This window comes from Chlamydotis macqueenii, chromosome 24 (genome assembly GCF_036417535.1).
Source record: "Chlamydotis macqueenii isolate bChlMac1 chromosome 24, bChlMac1.mat, whole genome shotgun sequence".
In the NCBI taxonomy this organism is placed as follows: Eukaryota; Metazoa; Chordata; class Aves; order Otidiformes; family Otididae; genus Chlamydotis; species Chlamydotis macqueenii.
In genome coordinates, this window is record NC_141579.1 from 4,348,896 (window position 1) to 4,365,528 (window position 16,633).

General features: G+C 39.5%; 1 protein-coding gene across 8 annotated transcripts in view; it reads right to left on the reverse strand.

Annotated features, from left to right (window-relative positions):
- ARHGEF12 (Rho guanine nucleotide exchange factor 12) overlaps window positions 1-16,633 on the reverse strand; it is a 77,980-nt gene that overhangs the window by 42,737 nt on the left and 18,610 nt on the right. For 6 of the 8 annotated variants that reach the window (XM_086766393.1, XM_086766395.1, XM_086766391.1 and 3 more), the window contains exons 2-3: window positions 1,235-1,258; window positions 416-504 (exon numbers count right to left, since the gene is read on the reverse strand). The exons of 1 other annotated variant lie outside the window; for it this stretch is intronic. In XM_086766393.1, the coding sequence (XP_086622519.1) occupies window positions 416-504; window positions 1,235-1,258 (113 nt within the window). Of the gene's footprint in view, window positions 1-415; window positions 530-1,234; window positions 1,259-16,633 lie in introns of all 8 variants that reach the window. One more of the 8 variants, XM_086766398.1, reaches the window with a different exon arrangement.

Sequence of the window (16,633 nt, forward strand, 5' to 3'; positions counted from 1 at the left end):
AACCAAAAAAAAAAACCCACCACCCAACAAGAAACATCAGCCCTCATCAAGCCTGTATCTCCAATTTCACTTTGACTAAAACAGCCAAAAGAACTACTCAGAACTAATTACAGTATTTGCCTACTGAAATTTCAGACTGACTTTTTCTGAAAGAGGAAGTAGTTATAATTATTTGCTGATACCACTGATCTAGGTTTATTCTTGCACAGTTAACAGTTGCTTTGTACATGAGGATGTTTAAAAGCAAGCCCATATTCATTTCAATGCCTGCATGCTTCAAAAAGATTCTGCAATCACAGAACAACACAGCACTGAAAACTACATTTGTTGACACATTAAGATCATTTTTATTCTGATTCCCAGTACTTTTCAAATTGAAGTCCAGAATTTCCCCTGTGAAGTTTTAGGACTTTACCTGCTGGATCAAAGTCGTGTGTACTACTGCAGCGTTCAACCTTCTGTTTCTTGTCAGCTGGAGACTCTCTGCTCAGAATGCTGCCGTGTCTGTGTCAAACCAAAGCAGAGGATCCTGACTACCACACCACAGAAGCACTGCCTAACTGGCGAGGGTCTTGGAAATAAACTTAAGCTAGTTCTGCTTGCTAACAAGGAATTTAGATGAAATGTCCACATTAATCTCACCTAAAAAAATTATTCCCAGACTGATTTCAAGTGGAAAAATTATCTCTCAAACTCTTTAGGACTGTATCCAAGGTTCTAGAAACAGTCTCGTTAACCTTCGAAATAGGTAAGTGCATTCTCTTTATCGTTCTACTCCAGGCCACATTTTATTTTCAAAGCAAAATAAATCTGAGTTATATAAAACTGAAAAAACTCCTGAAATCTTAATTCTACGTCCTCTCCCAGCAAACCTTAAATATCCGTGTATGCAAAAATTAAAGAGCTAGAATACCACCCCCTCACTTAAAGGAAGTGTCTGTACATCATACACCAAAATAGTACAACTTTCTCTGACCACCTCAAATCTTAGGTAAGATGACCCACCAGCGTACGTAACAGAAACGCCACATAACACCACGCCATGCACTTTAAGTACACCGCCAACTCTATTTTTGGCACCTTGTCCCAATTCGTACATTCATTTCCTCACATCTGTAATGGGCATTGCTATCTGTGGTTGTACATTTTTTTCTCCTTTTAAAAACATTCCTCCTTCAAAAATGCTGTATCATAATTTGCAGTAGAGATAAACAGTCAGACTTCAGTAACTCACCTTGTAGGTTTTTTGAGAGGAAACCTGAAAAGAAGAAAAAACATAAGTTTAATGTACTTTTTTTATTTCGCAATATTATGTTTGATATCAACACTAATGCTTAAATACAAACAGGTATTTTACACTTCTGTAATGCCTTCACAAAAGAACAAGTCTTTTTTGTTCTTCTGCTAATTATTAGTCCATTTATAGTTCATTCAGCTAGGTAAAGAAATATTATCAATATGCTTAAAGTTTCAAACAGAACTAAGAACAGAAGCAGAATCTGTGTTTCCAAATTCACCATCTAGTAGGTCTGTCTTTGTTAGTAGAGTATTGCAGCTCACGGATCACCTTCCTCTCATAACAACTAGTTGCATACACTAAAAATTAATGTAGCTTGATTTTTTTGTCCTGCTGATGGACTGAGCACCTGGTACTTAATGAAGGTCCAAACTCTGACTGAAAAAATCTCCTGGAGTTGAGACATTCCAGTTATCTCCCTCCTATGTGGGTTCCGTGGTATCTATGTATCTAGGAGCTCATCCTGACATCTCATCCTAATAAGATCTCTAACTGTTTTAATGAAACTGAACGAACTTGCCATCTTTGAGACAAGCATAGCAAAGTTAAGTTGAAATTATATTAACTATTCCAAATATTTTTACTGGGACATATAGTTAAAATAGGCAACACAAACTCACAGCATATACACGTTTTTTAAGTAAGGAAAAGATGTGGGACTTATGAAAATGGATTTTTTTTTTCCATTCAATTACCACAGAAAAATGACAGTGCAAAGTGTATGCCATCCAGCTTAAGGCACCAACTTCTACTTTCATAAAGCAGAAGTTTTTTTTTCTCAGCACTTTTCAGAATTTTAGCTCTATTCCTCTAAACAAGTTCCATGCGTACGTGTAGGAAAAGACTAGATAATTTAGAACAAAAGGTGATTTAAAGTTAAGACATCTACAATTATTATAGCTGACAATTTCACCCCATATACATAATAGTTATCCTTATTACATTCAGTTTCTCCTATATATACAGGTTTTCCAAGAAGTAACAGAGTGAGGGTTGGAGGGAGGCAGGGAAGAGATTAAAGTAAGAAGAATTCTAATATCACAAAAGTTAACAGGGCATCAAACAATTCAAGATGGTGGTTTTCCTTCTTTTTTTTTTTTTTTAAACAAAAAAAAAAAAAAAAAAAAAAACCAAACACAAACAACTTAGCTTACTTTAAACAGACCTATTTGGTAAAGATCAATAGTCCCATGGTAAGTCTGAGCTCAGCAATGGCCCTGTCCAACATGCAGAATCAAACCACTCTCCAAGAGCATTTCAGAGCATTAAAACAAAGATTCCTTGAGTACCACCAGGACGACTGCCCAAAATGGATACCTCATGTTTTAAGCTCCTTTCTCCAAGGTGAGGCACCTTGTCACCCATTCTCTTTTCCTCAATAACAACACATAGAGTGACCCAGCCAGAAATAGCACAGTCTTAGAACTACAGTAACTCCCTCCCTATTACCTGAAAAACATAACTGGATACATAGCAGAAGTACTCAACTTAATCCCTCTCTTTGAATAAGAGGTATTCCATTAAATGCTTATACACCCAAAACGCCGGCCAGCTCGCACATGCCAATATCCTATGCAATAGGCACTAACACGGCAACTCTGAAACACCTGATGACACATTAGGCAAGTGAAATGAAAATGTTGTCTATTACTGAAAATAATTACACACATCAAGACACTCGCCATCTTTTAGATAATAGCATCAAATTCAGTTGAAACACAACACCAGCTTCAAAATTAAGGGGACAGATAGGGCCTCCGATTGCACAAGCCTTAGGAATCTATGGGTAAAGCAGCACAGAAGTTAATTCATTGCAGAAAAAAAGCTGCATACAAGCTCCACAAGAAGTGGTAGTCCTCATTCCTCCTTTCCCCAAAAAGCACTATTTTAATCTCTGAAGGCTGGGAAATCCACTCTGATTCAAATAAGAGGCTAACCAAGCCTCTCCTCAGTCTGCTCTACCTGCAAAGTCAGATATCTTGAGCATTCAGTCCTCCCATTTACACATTTGGGCCAGTGAAGAACTACTTTGTGCAAGACAGACAACCTGAATCCCAAAGCAAAGAAAACAAAAGTCATCTCAGGCCACCTAATCCTGTCTGAATACCGTACGGTAAAACAGATGCAGTAGTAATCAAGTGTGTAATTCAAAAGCAGAAAAGGAGACAGAGGAATCCAGGGAAAGACAATGTATCGCTCCTCCAAAGGCAGGAAAAGATGCCTAAGATGAATTATACCACGTCTTTTATCTAATGCACTTGAACGTTTGAGCTGCATAAAAAAATCCTAACACTACTCACAAATATTTTAATGAAGTATTTAAATGAAAACCTTTCTCTCATAGTGTTTCTTATCAGGCACTCAGAACTCCAGGCTTATGCTCCTGCAGCAACAGAAACCATTTGTGAACAAAATGAAATTAGTTCACTGTTGCACTGTTTTGGTTCAGAGTTATTTATTTCCTGCTCAAAAATGAAGTGCAAATCTCCTATTTTAGAGGTCCAGAAAGCCATATATAAGCTTTCTACTTATTATACATAGATCATTGACATTGTTTAGAAAGAGAATGTTGAAGTTTTTGTATATAAAATGGCACTGAAATCATCAGGATTTTTCTCTGTGCTTTGACATTAATGGTGAGCACAGAAGTCCTGAGTGAGAGAAAATTCCACTGCTTCCTAGTCTGAGGCTGTAACCACATTAACAGTTGTAGGTACAGCACTTCAGTACAAACGGCCGGGACTTCCAAGGAGCTGTCTAGCTCTGAAGAATCTCCACCACACTGATGCAGACACTTCGAAAGAGACACCCGAGCCCAGCGCTCATTCCCCTTGGGCTCCATGGCCCCCGAGTCCACTGCACGCTGTTGCAGAGCACAGCTGCAGAGCACAGTGGGAGCGGCTCCTGGAAACTCTGGAGCCCTTTGGCCGCCCGCCAGCTTCCAGCATTTCTTTCTTCTCCAAAGCAGGGAGGGAGGGAGGCATGTGGTGGGGAAGCAGGGCAGGCAGCAGGTCACCATCACAGCGAAGCCTCTCGGGCACACGCAGCATGTTTGCTGCAGTTGGTGAGGCCGAGGGAGCTCCAGGCCCTGTCCTGCACTTGCTTTACTTAAGAAGTATTCCGTAAAACCAATGGAGCAGGAAGAGGCTAGGCTTTGTTCAAAGCTGGAGGTGAAACCCCCAACCCCCCAGAAAAAAAATCCCCTCCCTGACCTGAAATCAGTCCAGGCCACCCAGTTATGAAATCACAGAAACTAGGGATGGAGGAGTGTGCTGGGCCAAGACTACAACTGTGATTTAATGTTAATGTCCTTAATAGCAAGACTAGGAGGAGCATTCTATATAGAAGTTCCTCCTCTTTTCCCATTTTCCTACCTGAATAGTATCTAGCACTTCTCGATTTACTGAAGACGGTAGTCTTCAGTTTCCAAACACTGTGTCATTTGTATTCTACAGCAGGAAGTGGAGTATAAGTGGATAAATGGAGTATAACCAAAGAACACAGAAGAGCTCCCATGAGTTTATCCAACAACTATTTGTATTTCAGTGAAACTTATCTTCACTTTGGAATGCTATTAAGTTTGAAAGTAGTACTGAAACTCTCCTCACTGTGTTATAGCATTCAGCACTACATACAACGTATAAAATTTATTTCACCTACTGTTGTAAACACCCTGCAAGCTGAAGGCACAGCAGGGTGCGGTTAACAGCTGGAGACTTAATTCCAAATCTGGCTGGCAAGTTTAGGCTACATGATAAAACCCTGTAGACATTTTGTCTGATAACTGATGAACATCAGCACATTTTCAAACAAGTTGTTCCGCTCTCCCAAATACCAGGAACAATTACAAGCCAAGTCACATTTTGTTTTTAAAATACTGGGTCAAATAATTTAAGTAATTTAAATGTATCAAGTTACTAAAAGTATGTCTTGTTAGTCATGCTGCATTAGGAAAATCTATTTAATGTAAAGTGAAAAAAACACACCCACAACTAGTAAAAATGTTTTAAAAATTATACTTTCCCAAGTTAGTTCACGCATGCATGCACCATTCACTGTGGGACCAGCGCCTAACAACTACCTTGCAGCCAAGACAAAAAAAAGATATTTTTAAGACCTAAGGTGTCCAAACACACCAGAGCGAGGAAGGATTCCCAGCTTCCAACAGTACAAAGCATTCCATTCTAGCCCAGGAGGTTGAAAATATAACTGACCATAAATAGCACAGCATTCAGATAACCATGTTGGGGTTTTTTTTCCCTCCCATACTAAAATATTATCAGAATTCAAGTATATGCTATCTCAAAAACTGATCAAAACAAAAAATATTTAGATTCAGACAAGGGCCCCCACCTTGAAATATTTATTCATGTGCCTAACTTTAGTCACATTTACTTCAGCAGCACTGCTCACATGCCTGAAGTTAAGCTTGTCTGTGTTCACAAGATGCAAGTATAAATTACCACAACTTGTGCCGAGATGAGTAAGAAATATTGTGAAACCCATACAAAAGAGAACAGCCAAAAACTGCTTGCTTGACAGAACTGATCTTTAATTAGGAGATGAACAGTTGCAATAGAAGCTTCTTCAGTGCCTTATTAGTTTCATTTAAATAAGATGTTGCTTGTTACAGACAAACCCTTTTTACAGAAGTCTAAATTTGAAAGAAACACCTGACTACTCCAAACTCAGGAGAGATGAAAACTATTACATGCTCACTTACTGATCTTTTTCACACATTTAGAAAGAGAAGAGGAAAACCAAAGGTTAACTCAAAAGTCTCACCTGCTCCCCCAATACAAACTCCAAACTATGTCTATTTAAAATTACCTCATCCTACTTCAGGTTTTCACCAAGTACTTAGTCAAAGAGACACCTTTTGCCAGCACCACCTCTATGGACTTTGGTGACAAAACGAGTTCTGTAACTGGCAGCTACACTTGCGGAAGGCTGAGCTGGATTGTACTCTCCTCTGGCTCATACATACCCAAACAGATCCTATAACTGGAAGAACTTAAGTCTGTTCTTGGGTGACAGTTAAAAATCACTGAACGATTTCATGGCTGTGTTGAGTGCAAGCAGTGCATACAATTCCTTCAGTACCTACCTTTCTTTTCAACACTCTGATTGGAACTGTACTGACAGCAGTCAGAAAAAGGCTGCATTTTCTGACTCAATCTCATAGGTTTAAGTAAGTCCCTTGAAACCACAGTAAGCATGGATGTCATAAATGCCATTCTGCAGATATTTCCCAGAATTTAAACTTGAAAGAGATGGGAAGAAACAACAACAACAAAAAAATATTTTAAAAAAAAGTCTGTTTATTTTCCCAGTTTCCAGGTGCAGATATCCACCAGTGCAGTTTTCTGCTGGGCCTAAAAGCCCTGAGAAAGGCATTGTGGGAGAGTGCTGACACGACCCGAACAAAAGCAGTATTAGTGTGACCTTAATATAGAGCTAAAGGCAGTCTTCTGTCACAACAAAAAGGGGTAGACATGTTCTGTATAGGACAGCGGGCGAGTAAAGGGAAATGATGAGATAGCAAATGACAGGCGGATAGAGAGAAACACAGATGCAGCAAGTGGGCAACTATTAGCAACCAAGAAAAAACGCAGACAGGAGTCTGCCATTTCACTGTACTGCCCACAAACTACAGCTCTAACCACATCAGCTATTCTGTGGACAGCACTGATTCAACACATCAAGTCTATTTACCTTAGCATTAACCAACTTAAAGAACAGTTTTATGCAGTGTCATCTTTTCTCCGTATCAAAGTACATCAGCCAGGAAACCACAGAGTTTTCTTCCTCAAAAAAAAAAACCCCACTGCATATTGGTGACCACAGATCGTTAACGCAAGGTGCAAGTACAGCCCGGCTGAGGAAGGGTCCCAAATGGCATGGATTCCTGGGAGCCATCAGGGCCTACAGACAGATCTTATGAAGTTGTAGCAAGTGCACAAGGAGATGAAACCAAGCTAGGCAATAAAAGTTTCCATGTTATTTTTGTAGGAGTCCAAGGCAGCAACCACAGCTGACACAATGACTCATGGAAGAATCGTTCATGGCATTATTAGCTTTAGATTACTGACAGCCTTGTGAACAGGCCTAGTCCCTGCCTTCTGAGAAGGAACAGAGGAAGTTCAGTGAAGTGACTGGAGAGCCCATATAGCTAATATCCTCTTGTGTCGACTCCACATAGTTCTCCATCTTCTGAACGTTCCCGGCAACTTCAGTGCTGGATTTACCCTAATAAAGCATCAGTGAATACCTCCAACACAATTAATGTTATATTGTTTTTCTGGCCCACGAGTGTTTCTATACATAACTAGAATATGCCACTCAATTTTCTTTTTAGGTTAGAAAATGCAGAGCAGCCAATATAGCTCATCAACATACTTCTTCACAGATCAGTGCAAGGATCAGTGCAAGGGACCAGCGCTATGGCAACCAAAAGCATCGAGTTAAGCACTTAATGCAAACTAGGTTAAGATAAATTTGATTAAAATCAAGGAAAAAAAAATATGCCTTTTCACAAGTCTGGAAAGTTAGCAGACTTCTGATGGTCTCTAAGAAGAGCAGGTCAGGACTTCAAGAGGAAAGTATTTCTACAGGGAAAGAGCACCTTTCCCTCACAGGGATGTTTCCTCTTCAAGCTTTAAATCTCTCTCTCTCTCTCTCTCTCATTCTTGCAGTTAACCAGAGATTTATTCTGGGTCAGGGTTTTGTCAAGAGGGGTGAAAAGAAGGCAGCAGCATAAGAAGGGAGCAAGAAAAGAGAAAAAGATCAGTTTAAAAAGAAGAGAGAAAAACAGAATGCAAAGATGTCTTTTTATAAAACAGATTACAAGAACATGAAGATTTTGCCTCCACACAAGGAGATACATGGAATTTCCTGATTATACAGGTAGCATGTCCATCTAAATGAATATTGTTCCCTCTGGGAAATACTTCTTCGGAGATACATGTGACTGGCTCTAAAAGAAGCTTGCAATCCTGTCTGTTAAAGAGACAAAATAAAAATAAATAAAAAGGAAAACTGACAAGGAGGCTATTTTGAATATAATATAGCAAATAAGTTCTTTCCTTAGAACCCTTTCGCTGTAAAACTTTCAGATGGGAAAGGTTTATATTTCTCTATGAACAGCAACGTTTGGAAAGGGTAGAAGAAAAGCATCTCTAGAGAAGTTCCATCCACAGTTCAGTCATTCAGTCCCAGCCCAAGCAAGTGCCTCAGCTATTTTCCATGACACAAGCACTTGGATTTTTCCAAGAGCTGATGTCAGGGCTTTTCATGGAGAAAGAACTGCATTTACAGGGCAGGCAAGGAAGGAGGGCTTCCCCAGCAGCTATTCTCAATGTGGCCTTTGTGCTGCTCTGCTGCTGAAGCCAGGACCCTGCGAGAACTCTTAGTCCCTGCAGAAACTCTACAAAGGGGAGGGGGAAGAGACATTTTCAGCAGCCTGTACTGTTCTTCCACTCCTGACTGACTTCCAAGGCTCAGAAGCATCAGCTTTCCATCTATAGGGCCTGAAGTTACAGCCTTTTAAGACAAGGACACCTATTGTTTAATATCTCTACAATGGGGTAAAAGCAGACAAACAAACTAAAACTGGGGAGGGGGGAAGTGGAAGAGAACATAAATAAACAAAGTTGCTCATGTTTCCCTAACACTGCGTTTAGATTCAGTCTAAAAGCAAGACTCAAGCAATAGGGATGTGGTTTGCCCACAGAACGTAGTTCAAAGCAGGAATAAACTCTGTGGAAACTGATGAAGAACAGAGGCTGCCCAATCACGGCGATTTTCTGCTGGTTTTTCAACCTGACTGGTTACACATTACTAAATCCATCAGTTTCCACCTCTGGGAAAGAAAAATTTACATCTTTAAAATGAAAAAAAAAAAAAAAACCCAAAACCAAAAAAAAACCAAAACCACCCAAAAAACCCAAAACCCAAAAATAAAAACCAACCCACCCAAAACCCAAAAAAAAAAACCAAAACAAAACCCACACCAGAAATACCTAAAAAAGCCAAAGATTTTTTTTCAAAAGAACTTCAGAAAGTTTTATCATATCAAAAATTTAAGGAAAATTCTACTGCACTGCAGAGAAGACATGTCCACAATTTGTTCATTTGCTGCAAGCTTTTATTGCATGACTCACTTAACATAATTGACCAGGTACAGAAGAAAGGTCAAGCCTTATGATTTCAGAAGTTATGACCCAGTTTTCTCTCTTCTTTATTTATTTTTAAGTAGGCTATAGACATTCCCATGCATAGAGTTCAAGCTTCCCCAAAGGAAGGAAAAGCGGCTGAAATATGCAGTTTGGTCGTATTAGAAGAGCTCCAAAATAACTGCCTTCTCTACATCTTCATATCATCTTAGGAAAATGAGTTTCAGCTCTTTGAGGGGGAAAAAGTGCAGAACACATTTGTTCTATTCTTTTCTCCAGTTTTCATTTCTGAAAATCACTTTACATTGCCCACAGAGTGTTCTATGAAATAATCAAATAAAACAAGGTTTCTTGCGCAGACAGGGCGTGGCAGTCAAAATTAACCTGCCTCCCTAAAGCGGAGCTAATTACGGGGAAATGAAATGTTTGCTTTGCTTGCCAATAATTGCAATATAGAACTGGCTCAATGGAAGCAGCCCTACTCCCCGCCTCCCTACCACCACTCCTCCTACACGCGTCTGGAAAAGCTTTCTAGTTAGATGCATACAAAAATCAAAGCAAGAGACAAAGGAACAAGAGCACTGCGCCAGACAATTTTATTTTCCTAAACCAAGCGTAGAAACCTAAAGCCATCAACTGCCACGGGATTTGCTTTCACTCGACGCACACATAAGGGCCTGGAGATCACTCGTGTTGCTCCAGCGTGTCAAGCAGTTGTTGCATTTCACTGGGCACACAGCCTAGTTCCTTATTAATGCCATACCTCGCTTGCGGTTGTTATGAACCGGGAAAGAGACTAAGTGTGGAAACAGTTCTTAAAAACAGTAAAAGACAGCAATTAGAAAGGGAGGAAAAAAAAAAAAAAACAGCGCACGAAACAAAACTGGAAATGTAGCTTTCAAAATACCATAACACTAACTCAAATTATCCAGCTTTAAGTTTTGAAAATATATGTAGAAGGTTCAGAGCCATATTTGAATATTTGGCCCAGAGTTCACATTTCTGGCGAGTAAGTGAATACAGTTGCCTGGCACAGGAATAGCACACTTCTATAGCTTGTCCCTAATAAATGTAGCTCAGGTATAGATAGCAGTAAGAAAGTATCCACATTAAAACATATTTACTATTCTTCCAACATGTTTTTCAAAAGACGTTTTCAAGAACCAGTGAGGCTAAGTGGCTGTTCTGCTCCTCAGCATTATGAACTCACGTCTGACTTAGTATCTCACTGTAGATTTACCTTGATACAGATGTTACTATAATATGAAAACATTAGCAGAAGTACACAGCTCAGCAATACATTCACCAATGGATTTATATATTCATAGAATCATAGAATAGTTAGAGTTGGAAGGGACCTTCAACGGTCATCTAGTCCAACCCCCCTGCAAGAAGCAGGGACATCCCTGACTAGATCAGGTTGCTCAGAGCCTCATCCAGCCTGGCCTTGAACGATTCCAGGGATGGGGCATCCACCACCTCTCTGGGCAACCTGTTCCAGTGCTCTACAACTCTCATTGTAAAAAATTTTTTTCTCATATCTAATCTAAACCTACCTCCTTCTAATTTAAACCCATTACCCCTTGTTCTATCACTACAGGCCCTACTGAACAGCTTCTCCCCATCTTTCAAAAGGTATCATCAATTTGACAGAGGTACTGTACAATGCAAAATTTCATTAAGTTACTCCTATGATAAATAAGGTTAGCATGACTAAAATACTTAGCTCCAAGAAAGGCACCTTGTCTTAATTTAAATTTTCCTTCAATTCTCTTGTTAGCTCGTTTTAAAGGTTAATGCGTGTTTACTGGTCTAGAAACACAATGCCAACACTTCAAAATGAAGACTTGCCTGCTCATCAGAACTAGGAATTTATTAGTTCAAAGCTAAGCAGACACTCAACCAAAAAGCATTTTCAGCTCTGCATTTCCTTCTCCCACCCAGTCATGAACCTTTGGTCAAACTACACCCATTCTGCACGGGATGTGCAGACAGCATCCACCCTAATGACCTTTGCAAAGCTTCTAAATATTTGCCAGCTACAATAAAGTAATTTACAGCTAATATATCTTAAACTACCCAAAGGCAAAGTGCTCCCAGAGGCCTAATTTACACCAGGGAAAAACTGAATACACAATTTTACAAACGAAAGCTGTAGCACAGAGAGGACCAAGAAATCATTACCATATTGTTGCTTAACCTGTGTAGCGTATTATTAGCTCTTAGTCCTTCACATCTTCCAATCCAGCTAATTCTGCTGGTGAAGTTTTACTCATGTAGATGCAAACACCAAGGGCAACAGAAATGTAAACTATCTGAGATTAAATTAAAAATATGCAACTAATTGAACATTTCACCTTACTTGCTCCAACCTCTCACAAGAGGGTTTCTATCCTAGCATTAACTTGTATTTTTAAAAAATCCACAGAAAAATTCTCAACCACACATCTCAGAATAAACAAAAAAGAAAATATGTGATGTAAAATGAGCTATAAAGAGATTAGCAACACTGCATACTAAACTTAAAGCTATCTTAGTTATTTACATTGCCTAAGAAAAATAAAGATACTTCTGTGATATGTAAACACATTCTTTCTCCCCTGAAATGCAGGTCTCACCTACAAAACACAAGACAAAAGATGCACATAGCATACACTGCATGAGAAGCGAAAAAATTTACACAGGCATTCGTGGTATGCTTTGCTCCCTTGCATTTCATCTTCTCCTTCATACAAATTACAGGATAAATCCAGAAAGACCAACTGTAAAGAGCTCGAGCAGAACACAGGATTAGGATTGCACAGAAACATCAAGCCCTGTTTCTTCTACTATAAAATGGAAGAGAGAAAAAACAGTAGCAAAGCCATGGTACCTGTAAAATGGCTCAAGATCCTGAGAACAGCATGTGACTCAAATACATTGCTATTAATAGGCCTCCAAATATGTTTGTATTAGTATTTTCCTCTTGGCTCTCTTAAATTAAATACAAATACAAGGAAAGAAAAAACATTTAGTCAGGAAACCTACCAGCGCCAAAGGTGATGGCAGTAAAATTTCTCAGGACACGTGGCAGCGGTATAGAGATAACCAAGCCAGAAATATCAATGCCAGTTTTAAGTGGTTTCCCCACCCCCTTCATTTCCATCAGTTCTTGGTGCCCCCTCCTCATACAGGCACAACGCTGAGAACTGCCAACTCTCACTGACTTTGGCAAAAGCAGAGCTTGCAATAACTTGCAGATTACTGCTCAATATTTATACAGTTACCTCTTCATGTCAGCCACTTACAGTGCTGCCCTTCCTGCAAAAATGACCATCTGTCAACAAAGGGAAGTAACCACTTTATAGTATATCCACTCGGGGGTGGGGGGGGAGGCTTTCTACAGATATGCTTAGATACATAGGTATAATGTAAAAATCAAATCCTCATAGCAGTGATTAGCATCTCACAGCCCTCGTACATCAAATCCTCAAATCCATAAATTAGTAGAAACTATTGCAAACGGAGAGAAGTGTCAATGCTCTGATGGCTGCCACTGTATTAATGCTGTCTCAATTCTGCACCAACAGTACTGTCCAGACCATCATTGCATCTATCCTCTACTGATGTAATTTGCTTAATTTTTAGAATACTTCACAATTTAAAAAAAAAAAAAAACCCACACAGAAAAGATGAGTGAAAACTGTATTCAGAAAAAGAAACACCCAAAACACTCAAAGATGGTTTCTTTAACACCAATACCTAATTTAACATACCATAAAATATCAGCTTATCAAAAATCACATTCACTTAGACTGCAAAAGCTGGTGAGAAGGTTCTGCTAACATGCTGGTATGTAATGCAACATTTAAAAATTGAAAGAAGGCAGTGCTGCCAGTATCTACATCTAAGGCATCTTTCCTAGCTGTCAAAACCTTTGTTCTTGAGCTGAGACACTGAGGTACAGATTTTCACAGCAAGTCTATTTAGTTGGTCATTTTCACAACAAAAATACAAAAGAGTAACTAAGGTTCACATAGCAGCTATTAAAGGGGGGGGAACAAAATAAAAACCTCAAACCAAAACCCTTCAAAAGAAAAATCTCCCTCCTCTCCCCTTTTTCCAATAGATATTAAAGGAAAAATCCTTTCTCTCTCTCCCCTGCATTCAGGGAAGCTATTTTCTCATCTTTCAGTATATTCATATATGACAGAATATGAACAAAGACTCTTAGATATTACCTGTTTCACAAGACCAAGTCAGCTGAACAGGGAGATCCCAAAGGCCCATTTCCAGGGGGAGTGCACAGAGACCAAGCCCTCTCTAAGGAGCATAAGGGAGCTCTCTTGGAAGCTTTCCAGTTTTTTTTCCTGCTTATCCGATATCCTTGAGAGGCATCTGCCTGACTGTTCCACTGACCACTTGAGGGAAGGAAAGAAACTCCACCTCTTCTCTCCCACCTCCTCCCAAGCACCATCAGCTATGGCCCAATGCTGCACTGCTAATGGACACACAGAGAATAGCATCCCACAGAGACAGCATGCAACAAGAAAGCAGAAGAGAGCTAGGATTTTTAAATTTAGCACTTCCAGCTGTCCTGAGGGACAGAACAATATACACATATATATGTATTTATGTATATACAATAGATACATACGTTCTGTATGATTTATATGTATGTACAGATGCATGTTTATGTCTATATACATATATGTATGTGTGCATACATGTGATTAAATCAGACCACTAACCAAAGAAACTGCATCACATGAGGCACATGAACAAAGGCTTGGCATACAGCAACGAGATTTTTCCTTCAACCTACTTTCAGCCTTTTACAGGGTCACACTATGACACATAATGTATTTTGTTTTCAGGCATTTTGAAAACATCCAATCACCGTGGCACCTGAAAAGCACACAGTCTCAGAAAAACAGAGCCTCTGTATTGTTTTAGAAGAGAAGAGGGCAGGAAAGAGGGCGAGAAAGAAAGCATGCCTCTTTCTGTCATCCAGGGAAAGAAACAGGGAGGTCAAAACAGGGGGGCAATGAGCTTAGTGCTCTTATAGCTTATATGACTGGTCAAGCCCTGAGGAAGAAGGATTGGAGGGTGAAGGGGCTGTTTTCTTTTTCTGCCCCAATAACCTAATTAAGTTTGTGAGCACTGCTAGCAGGATAGAAATTTCTTCACGCTACGCTGTCTGTTTGTGTTTGATTAATGTAAATCTTCCCAGGGCTCTAACCATGCCCCAGGCAGCGTGATGCCTGGCTCTCCATTAACAAGCATCCAAGCTGCCACGTACAGCAGGATGAGAGAGAAAGCAAGATGTCTATTTTAGCCTTTGCCATAAAACCATCTAGCTCAATCGAAATAATTTTTGGTGATTTGATTTGATTACCATTCCTAATTAAATTCCATATCTTTCCCAAATCACGTGGCCTATTAAAAAGATGAAACTGCAGCAATACACTTAACAGTAGTGAGTTTCTTTTGCATTTCCTCAGCTCTCATGACCAAATTTTTTAGACTACACTCACCACAACTTCTGTGCTGCCCAATCCAATGAGTGCTGGTACCAAATATAATCTCCAAGCCACAACTGCATCAAGGCTATAATTACACAGTAGATGGGAAGCCAAAGAAATCAACTCCTACCCCTACATCTATCTGCTCTAATTTCCCAGTCAGAGCTTGTATTTTCCATGCTTCTATCTTTTCCAGTGGCATGCATTATCATTTTCTAAATAGTAATAAGTTGTATTTCATTGGTTCTTATTTTGAAGTGTTTGCCCAGCTCCTCATTTTCCAGGAATTTCACAAATCAGAAAAGAAAATGTCAGCTCTCAAAAAGAAAACCGTAACCAGAGGAAAGCAAAAAACCCGGGACATAGCCACCTGCTCAGATACTCAGTGGCTAGCAGCCCTTCCTTTCAGAGTCCTGGTATATGACCCAAAGCGGGGGGGGGGGGGGGGGGGGGGGGGGGGGGAACAAAACAAAACAAAACAAAAGCAAAAAAAAAAAAAAAAAAAAAAAACACACCCAACAAAGCCAGCCAGCCCACAAACAGTACAGTTTTTTAGGCAAATGTGAGTTAAGGAAGCAAGGGAAAAGCCATTGCAAATCCCAGAGCAGAGCTTCATATCCAGTTTATATTCATGCCTGAGTGAGAATCACATGCACCCAACAGCCACTGCTAAGGCATAAAGAGGGTGTCAAAACAGAGATATTTTTACACCTGGGTTACATTTTAAAGTCAAGTATTTCCTAATTCTTCTCCACAATGCTCCTCATCACTAAATAAAACAATGTGAACAGGCCAGTATGCCATACTTTCCTGAACTACATTTTGCTTAAAACGCTGCAGTTTCCCATTTCCTTCATTGTGCAGAATACCTTCTACTAACTGCAGCAGTCCAAACAACGCACTTCAACAAGATCTTGGAACGGATGGTCAGAACCAGATCTGCTCCTCTCCACAGAGATTCACATTCCCTAGCTGCATGCCTCAGTTTACCCTTCACTTAAAACTGCCGATTACCCTACTGCAGGGAAATACTGAAAGTTTAAGATTTGTAAGTTACAAATTTACAAAGCTTTACAATCCTAAGAACAAATATGTACAACATTGTAGAGTATTATTTATTATATCCCTGCAAAACTCAAATTCCTCCGAGCGGAGTGTTTACTTTTTGAAAGCTGCATATAAAATATTTCATTTGAAACCATTCAGGTCAGTGAACAAATGGAGGAATACAACAGGAATATGCTTCAAGGCTGTGTAATGCCTTTACCTCAGAAGGGACATTTTCAATCTCCTTAAGCATAAAAACTCTCTTACCGGCATCAACACATGGGAAAAGAAATCTATTTGTATCATAAAACAATCTTAAAAGCTTCAGAAACAGATATTGCAGCCTTCTCTTTATTACAAAGTCTAAAGCACTTTGGAAAAACCAAATGAAATTTCAGTCCATCAGGAAAAGTATTGAGTAGGAAAAGGATTTAAGCACAGGGCACAGCAACAACACTTTTGGAGAACTATTAAGAGAATGAACTTTTGAGTCCAACATTGAATTTGTTCATTTCATGCTCTAAGGTTTCTTTTACATGGCAAAAACAATATAGAAGGGATTAGTGTAAGTAAACAGGGCCCGTCCTGTAGTTTGCGTCTTTCCTGAACTA